This window comes from Coffea eugenioides, unplaced genomic scaffold, assembly GCF_003713205.1.
Source record: "Coffea eugenioides isolate CCC68of unplaced genomic scaffold, Ceug_1.0 ScVebR1_410;HRSCAF=1082, whole genome shotgun sequence".
Taxonomy (NCBI): domain Eukaryota; kingdom Viridiplantae; phylum Streptophyta; class Magnoliopsida; order Gentianales; family Rubiaceae; genus Coffea; species Coffea eugenioides.
In genome coordinates this window covers 1351-13343 of record NW_020864248.1, presented here as the reverse complement: position 1 = coordinate 13343, position 11993 = coordinate 1351, and the positions used below count along the sequence as shown (strand labels likewise).

Sequence of the window (11993 nt, the reverse complement as noted above, 5' to 3'; positions counted from 1 at the left end):
ATAACACATAAACATAATTTCTAGATGCAAAACCCTAATGAAAACGAGTAAATACATAAATACATAAGCATGCAAGCACCCAAACAAATAAACGCAAATAAAAGTCTAACTATTACATTTGGGGCCCTAATTACAATCTAAGGGAGGAATTAAAAATAATAAAAATCTATCTATTACATAGGCTAGCTAAATATATGTATTGAGCTCCTATCTATTACAATTTGGCATTTAAATGCCTCAGAAATAATCACCAAAATAAAATAAATGAAACTTAAAATGAATAAAATGAGTAATTAAAAGAAAAGACACTCAAAGCAACACATTGGAGCACATAAAAGAATTTAAAATAATAAAAGAGATTACCTCCCTTGAATTGAGGTTGGATTTGCCCTATTTATACTCCAAAATCAACAAAATGGTTATGGCACCAATTTAATTAACAAATAAATAGAAATAACTATGAAATCTACCAATTAAAACACTCAAATGAAGTATAATTAACAATTAAACAAGATAAACAACTTGTGTTTAAGAAATCAAAACTGCTAGTGACCTAATTGCAAAAATTAGGAAAGTTTTTAGGGTCCAATTATAATTATTACAAATATTAGGGGTTAAAATTTAAAAACAAAGTTTAGGGACCAAAATGCAATTGCATTAAGGATCGGCTTGAAAGAATTCAAAATGTTTTAGTGCTACAGAGAAAATATGCAAAAGTATTGGGACTGAAATACAATTTTGGTCACCAGATCACTTAAGGGAAAAGGCCAACGGGCCTTTTATTTATTTCCATGGGCCAAGACTGCCTTCCGCCCATCAGAGGATCCAGAGAAAACGGACGGGAATCTATCTTTTGGTCCATCCAAAAATGTTAGGCCATGCCTCCCAAGCCCGACCAAAAGCCTCAAGGAAAAATGCACACCAGTCTATCTTTTTACCAATGAAACCCAAACAATAATGAATGGGCTTCAATTCCCGAGACCAGATCAAAACCCAGAAAATTAAAACAAAACCATTACCAAACAGCCCAACATAACAACACAAATCTAATGCTCGTCTTATTTACCAAACCCAATCCATATATTAAATCAACAAAAATGATTAAGCATTATTTATGCCTTGAAACCTAGAAATATTCTGACAAAAAAACTATTTAAAACATTAAAAAAGAGGATTAAAACTTAAAAGGGGTAAAATTGATTTTTTTTTCCAGATTTTGAGCTATTGTGAAATTAAGCAAAAATTGGGGGGCACAAATGAAAATTTTCAGAATTTCTTGCAATCTTCTACGAGGCATCATCCTGCAGCTTCCTGGGAAGCTATATGCTCAGAGCCACTCCAACAAAATGCTTTTGGAAAGAACTTCTAATTTTCAAAAGCGTAAAAGCCAAACAAACATTCTACATTTTCAATACAAATAATACTTCTTCTGTCCTATATTTGAGTCATTTTTTAAGAAAACTAACTTTTAAGGGAATATGTATTTATTGTATCTGAATGAGGTAGATTTGTGTGATTTTACAACGCTATCCTCAAATTCAAAATTTAAAAGTATGAGCAATGCATTGGTAGGTGAAAAATGTATATTTGGATAGCCAAATAATGGCCAAAAATTATTTGCTTACATCATAAATACAATTTTCAACATATTTTTTTATCTTTGCAATTACCTTTTTATCTCACATACATCACATCATAAAAAATGCTACAGTAATTATTCCAAATAATATTTCAAATAATCTCCTATCCAAACACACAGCATGGTTAAGTAAATGGGAGAGCTAATAAAATGTTATGTTAACCTTAGAAAATTACTGTCATTTTGAACATTCAAAAAGGGAAAATATAACATGAACAATGAGACTGAAAAAGAGTAGCCACTTTTCTGTGAACGGAGTTATAGGCTACAATTCCTTTTGCATTATTCCTCTATAAATGTGGAAATGGTGTTTGTTCAACTTGTAGAGCAATCAAGTAGCCTAACTCCATGTAATTCCAAAAGTTCTAAGAATGGAAAAGGTTGAGAATCTTGTTGAGCTTCGTGAAGCTCAAGACTATGCAGGGAGCCAAATATTCAATTTCAGAAAATCTCTAAAATGTGCAATTGAATTGGGAATCCCAGATGTCATTGATCAACATGGGAAGCCCATCACGCTTTCTGACCTGATTTCTACCCTCCCAATCAACCCTTCTAAATCTATCCACATCCATCGCTTAATGCGAGTCTTATCGAATGCTGGCTTCTTTGTCCAGCAAAATGAAGGTTGTTCACTCTCTACTGTAGGTCGTCTTCTTTTAAAGAATGAGCCTTTCAATATGAGGGCATTTATATATTATGTGAGCGATCCTATTGCACTGAAGCCCTAGAATTTCTTGACTGAGTGGTTCAAGAACGATGATCCCTCTCCATTTGATACAGCACATGGGAAAAACTTCTGGTCTTATGCTGCTGCAGAACCTCAATTTGGGAAAATCTTTAATGAAGCCGAGGCTGATGACTCTAGTTTAATTGTTGAGGTGGTGATGGCCCAATGCAAGTCTGTGTTTGAGGACCTGACATCTTTAGTTGATGTTGGAGATGGCACTGGTGAATTTGCTGAGGCCATTGCCCAAAAATTTCCCAACTTAGAATGTCTTGTATGTGATCTCCCACAATTGGTGGCCAACCAACAGAGAACTGAGAACTTGGACTTTGTTGCAGGAAATATACTAGAGATGGTACCTCTTGGTGATGCAATCTTACTCAAGGTAATTAGAGACATCCACCATCCTTGCTTTAACCATTTGAATATTTTGAGAAATAAGGTATAAATTGTGCTATACAGTATTTTATGATTCCTAGAAAACATTCAAAAAAAAAAAGCTCTAACCTTACCAGTTGATTTGGCAAGAGCTAGCGTTGACTTAGATGGCAATCGTAAAAATAGAATAACAATGAATAGTGTTAATTAATCGCAGTTTACACCCTAAACTTTAGAGATTATTTACACTTGGAAAACACACGAGATCCTCAGTGCCACTTTTTTCGTGGCAATTCAGTGTCATTTCTATATTTATGCCAAGTGTCCTATTTATTTAATTTGTCATGTATTGTTTATTTAAATTTCTTCTATCATCATGTGATAAGTGGGATGGGTACTGGATTGGCATCGAATAGTGGCATAAAGGATCTCAACTGTTTAGAAAATCTAAATTTTGACAATGAAGACAAGCTTTGCATTCACTATAACAAAAATAACCTTTAACGGCATTTAAAGGTGTTAGTATAGATAATCTAACCCGACACTTTATCTTTCCTCACACCTCAGACAAGTGTTGTCCCTTCCAATGTGGGATAGGCTCATATATTCAAACGTGTCAGAAAAACTATGCTGTTATAACATCCCATCTACCAACAAAAATTCCTTTTCTTGATAATTGAAAGTGTCAGGATAGCTATAGTACAACATTAGGATATCGAATTCTATGCTGACACTTTTAATTGCTAGGAGTTTTTTTTTTTTTTTTTGATATAGAAGCAACCTGCAGGTAGTGCTCCCTGCTATATATTCCGTCAATCAAAAACCCAAAAGACTTGTAAAATTATCCCAAAGAACAGAATGCATATAAGAAAATATGCTATGATGCAAAAATCTAGAAACATCAAACTTGAGCAGCACCGTGATTATGAGAACTGAAAATGCCAACTCCCATAAGCAAGAGAAGATTTGTCATCATGTTTCATACATCAAAAGATTCACAGGAATGATTCATATATAACAGATGAGCTCATGACTAGTAAGGTTAATGGCAACAAGAAGTCCGTACAGATATCCAGACATGCCTGACAAATGGTAAGCTAATGAGAAGGAGCTAAAAGCGTAACTAGCGTTCATTTACACGACATGAATTACACATCAAGAAAGTCAATCGACTCTCAACAGCTCACTTGTATCTTGTAGGCTGAAAGTTCTTCTATCAAATGCTACTGCAAAACAGAGGAAGAACAAGATATAAGCATGATTTTGACAACACAAGACTGCAGGACCAAGGAAATGGAAAGATAAAGGAGTATATACGGAACAATCAATAATGTTTTCATGGTTTTTAATGCAAATGAGTCTCAAGGACCCTATCAGGAAAGAAATTTTTCTTCTAACAATCTACTGTCATCTACACAAATGTTGAGCACTAGCAAGAAAACACAAACCAGAATGCTTACCCGGAACCAAGGCAGTACATTATTGTAGAATCAATTATGAATCTATCACAAGAAAGAGAAGTATCACGGTTTTAGAAGCTGATAGACAAACTGTGAGTGGCCTAGTAACTATCAACATAAGTTCGTAAGGCATAGTGGTTTTTACCCATTACATGCTATTTACTGATAAGAAGATTAATTGCATAAGGCATAACAGCAATAGGCATCATAGTAAGACTTACATTTAGCATGTGGCTATGTAACCATTTTCTGGTCCTCATGTGTTGCAGCCTGATGATGGTACCACCTTTGATTGTATCCCCTTGTTGGGCATTGGTATCTGATACAGGTCTAACAATCTGCAAGCCAAGTTTAATCATACCTAACCTTAGAAAATTATGATGATCTAGCAAAAAATAGATACTAGAAAAAGAAACATACCCAATAGCTGTTTGAGTCATCAACGTTGGGAAAACCAGTGGCGGACTGCTGCCCACTACCAGAGCCATATGGTACATCATGCGAATGCAGCCTAAACTTTGTTCTCCCATGCATCAACTTGGTCACTGACCCATAAGTAATCTACCAAAATCACAGATGCCGAACAAAATAAGAATGACTTAGCACAAAGCCCCATTATACAACTATTAGAACTCAAAGCATCATACACCATTTTTATTTTCGCTACACAACAGAAACCACAAACTATAAAAAAGGAAAAAAAATCAAATTTAATTCATAAATCAGCTCTTTAAAAAATCCAAATTGCAATTTTTAACTGACACCCAACTAGATTTTTAACAAAAATTATCGAGGCATTTCATCAAACATGTCGAAGGCTATTACTAATTCTACACAAACAACTCCATTTCCTCTTTCCCTGTCCTCTTTTAGCTTAGAAACCTCTGAAACGCTAGAATTTATAACCATCACATGCCTATAATAGCACAAACTTGGTCAAAATTTTGAACCAAAAATAACTATAAAACAACTTTCTGCATACAGTTTCAACAAATAGGGGGAAAAACACACACACACAAAGATGCACTGCATATCTGTGCAACTACAGGAACGCAAAAACCACGAATTTGAAGTAGTAAGTGGGCTTTCGGTTTACCTGGATGCCTTCAGAAGTGGCAGAGACGAGGGAAGAGGTGAAATCGGAGTCAAGGGTAAGAAAAAGGAAAATGGCGAGACCGAAAAATGAGATTGCCATTAGTAAAAGTAAGCCAATGAACCAGGTAGTTTGCCAAAAGAGCAAACTGAGATCGGACTTGGAAGACGGTTCTCGATAAACTATTCGAGTCGGGGGAGAAATTTGTTGAGCCGAATACGAAGAAGAAAAAGATGATGACCCGGAAGTGGGTTTCCTTCGAGAGAGATTTTGTTGCTGATGCTGCTGTTGGCTGCCTGAGGGAGCCACGGTTGAAGCTTTATGGAAATCAGAGCTCCAATCACAGGCTCTGATGCTTGGAAGATCCTAATGATGAAGATGAAGGTGGGGCTAATCGTAATCGGAATCGTGTGGGGACGGGTACGAATGTCAAAGATGAAGGGCTTTTGGAGCCAGGGGATGAGGAAGTGAGTACCCTCTCCAATGGTGTCATCGATGACACCGCGGAACCGGTCGAAGAGGACAACCCGCTACTCTCCGTCGACAATGTAGAGGGAGGAGTTGAGGACGGTGGCGTCGATACCCAAACCAATAGAGACAAAGAGAGGGGGAGGGGGGCTGGAAATGGTGGAGCCGGAAAATGAAAATTTTGAGCAATGTTTTGACTAAGTGTTTTGGCCGGCAAAATGAAAATTTTGAGTATTTTAAGCAAATGAATCTTCCGCCAAAATCAAACGATGCCATTTTGTATCTTTTTTTTTTTTTTTTACATCTCACATTTTCTCAAGTGTCATGTTAGGTAGTCTAAAGGCATATTATTATTTTTATATCTGATAAAATAAAAAAAATTAGAGTATATATTATTGAGTTGGTAATAAGTATCATGATAGGAGTGCTATAATGACACAAACCAGCAAGTGTCCTTATAGGAATGTGAGGAAAGACCATTTTTGTTGTAGTGATTAGAAAAAAAAAAAAAAAAAAGATCTACCCATCCAAAATATGAGTGTAATGACATCTCCCATCTATTATTGTTAAAAGTACATCTTTAGGTGCCACTGTTTTTAGCATCATATGAGATAGAGGATAATGTTCCAAATACTAAAAATATATTCAAATCATAGTAATAAGATTAAAACAGCACAACTCTCAATTTCTTTTTACCCACACTTTTAGATATACGAACCTCGACAAATAGTTTCAAAAATTTTATTGATAAAACTTTTTGAAGAAAAATTCGTTCTTTATATTCAAAAATTTTAATATTAATAAAATAAATTTAAATAGATATTAAGGTAAATGAGATGATCAATAGTGAATTATGGATAAGAAATAACATATATGTGGCTAGTCCTATTTCAAACACAAAAATTGGAGACGCAGTGAAATTATTGTGAAACTCTATGAAATTTATTGAAAAACAGATTCGAACATACTACTTTTTGCGAAAAAGTAATCCGTTCTTGTCAACTAAACCAACTTGCATTAGCCTTTGTTTAAATATTAAATTCAATTAATTGGATTGAGAATCAATATTCAACTAACTCACAGTAGCCGGGGGAGGGTTATCAGAGTTTTCTCCACTATCAAGTTTAAAATTCGAATCGAGTACCTAGCTCGCTGTAGGGTGGAAGAGGTGGGAGATGGGAAAAAAAACTTGATTAATTGCACGCAATTGAAATAGTTTTTACACCTTAAATTCACCAATTTTTATGTCAATTTTCCAAATCAAAATATTAAACGTCTGCCTATATCTTCTTCTTTTTTTCCTTTTTTGAACTTGAAGTACCGGATTGATTCAATGTCAAAACAATTGGATATAAGTTCTTGCCTGCTTGGTGGATAATGATACTTGTTGCTGTTAGTCAAATTTGGTGAAGCATTCGGAAACAAAGGTACAGGGGATGGGGCTGGCTGTGAGAAGCCATTGGAATTTGGAGGGAGAGTGCTGGAGAGTGTTAAAATTAAGAAGGGATACAGTCCGGGGTTCAAGAGCAGAACAGTTTTTTTTTTCTTTTTCTTTTCGGTTATATTTGTCCACAACATGTAACTCAACAGGGAGTTGGAGGTTCCTTTTTTAACTTTTTGAACGAATTGCTGTTATTCGCTTTATAGAAACTAATTGAGGCATCTTGTTGTGGCATCAGATTTTTCTAGCTTTGATTTTGTTCAAGACATCTAATTGCCCATTTATATAACTACAGAAATTTCTCTCCCATTTTGCCTGAACCAATATAACAAATTCATGATTACTTTTATTATCATACTTCACAGATTACTTGTAAAACAGCTTAGAGAGTACACATAACCACTACCATCAGACTATTGGAAATTATTTGTTCCTAACATTCTTTTCTGTCAAAATAAAGAAAAACACAGGAACAATATATCCATTTGATGCATGAACTATGTAACCCAGCTTGCATAGATTTATAAGTGCTATAATTTTTTCCGCCGACTGAGACATTTTGCTATGGCCACAACAATACTACACAAATCTTGAAACCTGTTACTAGCCTCTGTAAGTTCGATTGGTTCAGCCAGACCAGTGTCATTGAAACCCCTCTCACACTTAATTTCAGTATCAACAATATCAACGGCTTTGTTTTTGAGGGACTTGTGGTCACGAGCAATCAATAACTTGCGGGACTCGCCAATGAGTCCAATGGTGGATTTGTAGTCACCCAAGCACTGGTCTAATTGGACCCAGGTTCTGGAATCTGTTTGATTGTTCAGAAGTGAGCTGATCAGGTTGCATGCTTACTTTTTTGATAATAAAATAGAATAATTTTATTAATCAGGAGATCGAATCTGCAACAAGTGCAGAACAAATAAAAGATGGAGGAAAGTCTCTCCATATACAAGAATCTGCAAGATTAACAGCATACTTGGCAAAGTTATGAGCTGAAACATTAAACGACCTAGGAATCCATGAAACTTCCCAACACATGAAATCTTGACATAAGACAATGGTATCATCAATCAACAAGCCACATGATGAATCATCAGATTCGAAACACTCTAGCATTTTGATGACTTTTTGTGAATCTCCTTCCAAAACGATCTTATTGAAACCCAAAGATTGCAGTAGTTGAGTAGCATGTTTGGCCGCATATGATTCAACCACATTTGGTTGCATGCTTACTCGGCAGCAGCATTTGACACGTCCAGCAATTTTTTGCAAAGGACCTTAAGATCATAACCACGAGGTGGTATAGGATTTGATCTCAGAATTTGATCACACAGCTTAATGTTTCGTGTATCATAAACAAATCTCACAGATTTATGCAATGCAGCAACGAGAGGATTACAGTTGCCTTGATTTGATTGTTGCTGTTGTGTCAAGAACCGAAAAAAAAAATGTGGGTCTCATCTTCTCTCCGATACTTAAGCAAGCAAGGACTGCAATGCTGTCTAGACCCCTTTTTTTTGAAAGAAAGGTTGCATTGCAGAATATTATGAAGCCAAGTTACGTGCAGGTTTGCAGTTCGTGCGAAACAATAATGACAATAGATTTTGGATCAGCCTCACCTCCACCGACATAATTCAAATTTTCCACGAGAAAAGGCTCCTTGTGCAACTGTTACCATCACAAAAGGGGGGGAGGGGGAAGTCTGATGATGTCAATTTGATGCTTATAAAGTTATTGGATAACTTGGTTGATTAAATATTAAAGGGAACGAATGAATGAGCTTGGAATATTTCCCGCTATCAGGTTCATGGTTCAAATCCTGTATCTGAGAGTTAGGAGCAGAAAAAATGTAGGGTGGAAGGATAAAATAAAACAAAAGAATATCACGAGGAAGATCTTGAATACTTGCACTACCATTTTGTTCAATCAAAAAGAAAATACTAGTTTTTGTTAAGCAGATAATGCATCATTAACTAGATTACACAGATTCAAAGAAACTAATACTCATGTCTTCCCTAGAGACGTTCTGCAATGGCAATATTAATACTACCAAAATCCAGAAACCTTTGACTGGCCTCTGTTATAAGTTGGATTGGTTCATCCACACCACTAATGTTAGCTTCGGCGCTGTCAATGTTAATTGCTTTCCACTAGAGGTCTTCATATTCACGAGCAATCAAATGTTTGGTCGACTCGTAGTTAAAAATCACCTATAATAAAAACTCATGGCTTAAATGTTGAAATTGTTAATTTTTTGTTGCTATATATGCTTTTTTTTTTTTGGAAGGTAGTATTTCAAGATGTAACCTATATTTGAACTTATACTTCTTATTAAGATGTACCATGTGAAACAATTCTCGTTGAAATTTAAACTATTTGTAAACATAGAAGATATCTTCCATCTGTAAACAATAAGAGTTTCTACCAAAAAAAAAAATTAAAATATTGGAGTTTAAGCATAGCCATAGATAGATAATTGACCAAGAACGGCTCCATGCCTACCCTTACATAAAATAAGTTCGGAGGACAAGATTCTTCTATGAAATACTATGAAATGCCTAGATAAGATCTGCATTTAATGCTTCATATCCTTTAGATGTTTTGCAATAACCACAGTAATATCGCCAAGATCTTGAAACTTTTTTCCGGCCTCTTTAAGTTGGATTGGTTCATCCAGACCCTTTTCTACAAATCCTGTCTCACAATTACTTTCAAGTACCTGGTTATTGACTGCAATTTTATAGAGCCCATCATAGTCACGAGCAATCAAGGAGTTGTTGGCTTTTCCAATGCCTCTAATACTCAGTTCATAAGCATACAAGCACAAGTCTAATTCATGCAGGATCATGGGATCTGATTCATTTCTTTTAAGTGAGCCGATCAAGTTGTATGTTGACTTGGCATCAGCATTTGACACAGCTATTGAAGCTTGGCAAAGAATCTGAAAATCTAAGCCTTCGGAGGGTAGAGGATATGATCTTAAAGCTTCTTGACAAAGCGATTCATTTGTTGTCTGAAAGCAAACGACATAGATCAAGGCATCTGGAGGCTCGTTGGTGGTAGCCGCCAATGCTGGAACGCTACACTTCTGAAAAAGAAGTGAAAGGAAAATTGATAATGATAAGGACAAGTTCATCTCCCCCCTTTTTTTTTAAATATGATCAGGCATAATTTTGCTAAAACGATTGGTACTCTTTATAGTGCGTATGAACACAAGCAGGACAAAAACTGCAATTTTAGCTGTTTGGAAATTTAAGCGACAGCAAGGAAATATTAATGACAATTGGCAAGTATTATTGGATAACTCCTTACTAAAATGTGCATTTTTTTTTTCAACACGATAGATTCTATTCTACATCTATTTCTACTCTATATTAAAGGGACGGGAAACATAAAGAGGTCAAGGGGAACCCGGTGAACCACCACCGATCCAGATGAGTGTTTACGCACCCGTTGACAAAATTTTCCAAGAGAGCCTGGATCTTAGAATGTAGGCCAAACAATTTGATCTCTTGACTTACACCCAAATAGAGTTTTAAAACTTTCTTGGTGGCCACTCTAGTAGTTGGTTAAGTAAACTTTGCAATCGCGAGGGCATTTTTTATTTTCAAAATTTTTTATTTTTAGATGAACATGGAGATAAAAGAACTAAAATAAAAATTTTTTATTAAATTTGAGATACGAAATATATGACAAAACTAAATGAAATAAAAACAGTTACTCTCGCATAAAACAATGATCATTAGTTGTCAACAAATCTTAATCCAATGATGGAAAAGCATCATGTGAGAAAAGTAAATATATTGGGGAGGATATTAATATTCGATTGTTTCCTAAAAAATATAAAAAAAATAAAAAGAAAATTCCTTTAAAGGAATAAAAACAAAAAGATATCCACATAAATAGCATCTGGTCATGATTGTAAAAGGACTATAAAAAGAAAACCAAGCACTTTTCCAAATCTATGCTTATGTCAAAAAAAAATTTTGGCCTGTAATAAGTTGCTAAGAAATTAGTATATAAAGGAGAAAACATAATGAGTAATGAAGAAATTCAAAAAATATAACTGATTATAAAACTTGAATGTATATGATAAAAATGCGGAATACCAAAAGATTAAAAAAAAATTACAATTGTCAACTTTTTAGAACTATTAACAAATAATCAAGCCAAATAATAGAAATAGCAAAAGTTGTGAGTTGATTAATAAAAAAAATCAAGGCAGAATTAATGATTTAGTAAAACCAAAATTAATAGTGTTTTAAACTATGGACGCATGGATACAAAAAAAAATTAAAGAAAGATGAATTCAATAAAAATGCATATATAGCAAGAAATCAATATATTGATTAAAATTTGTTATAAATAAGGAAGTAATGAATTATAAAAAAATAAATATTGTACAAATTTTAGTAATAGTAAGTTCTAATTTATGATCAAGCCAAATAAAATTTCAAATTCAAATTTTGCATAGTTGTCATTCATCCAACGCTGATAGTGTATACACTGTCAGTGTAGAAAAGATTAATCCATTAATTATTACCAAAAAAGTAGAAAAAGAATATAAAGCACCAAAAAAAACAAACATTACATAAGTGCACGTCATGAAAAGATAGGTGGTCTATTGACAGAAGGATAGAGTAACCAATTCATCTACTTACTAAATAGGAATTAAATAGCATTTTATTAGATATACTAGTTTTTAACCTATTCCTTGAATGAGATTAAATATAGTTTGGTAAAACTATTGGCAAATTTGAAAATTATAAACCATATTATAGGTAAAC

The 11993-nt window shown here is 34.4% G+C and overlaps 2 protein-coding genes across 3 annotated transcripts; one reads left to right on the top strand and one right to left on the bottom strand.

Moving 5' to 3' along the window:
• The first annotated feature begins 2010 nt into the window (after positions 1 to 2010).
• On the top strand, positions 2011 to 3677 carry LOC113758229 (probable O-methyltransferase 3). The gene is made up of 3 exons (XM_027301179.1): positions 2011 to 2263; positions 2420 to 2748; positions 3516 to 3677. Exons 1-3 carry the CDS (start codon positions 2011 to 2013, stop codon positions 3675 to 3677), a joined length of 744 nt encoding a protein of 247 aa, XP_027156980.1.
• A 68-nt stretch (positions 3678 to 3745) lies between these two features.
• On the bottom strand, positions 3746 to 5949 carry LOC113758227 (stromal cell-derived factor 2-like protein). Of its 2 annotated transcripts, XM_027301176.1 has the most exons (5): positions 5298 to 5949; positions 4622 to 4762; positions 4423 to 4539; positions 4202 to 4243; positions 3746 to 3967 (listed from the first exon to the last, which is right to left on the bottom strand). In XM_027301176.1, exons 1-4 carry the CDS (start codon positions 5394 to 5396, stop codon positions 4232 to 4234), a joined length of 369 nt encoding a protein of 122 aa, XP_027156977.1. In that variant the 5' UTR covers positions 5397 to 5949; the 3' UTR covers positions 3746 to 3967; positions 4202 to 4231. The 2 variants fall into 2 exon arrangements, with proteins under 2 accessions (XP_027156977.1, XP_027156978.1); XM_027301177.1 differs by lacking the exon at positions 4202 to 4243.
• Between the last annotated feature and the right edge of the window lie 6044 nt (positions 5950 to 11993).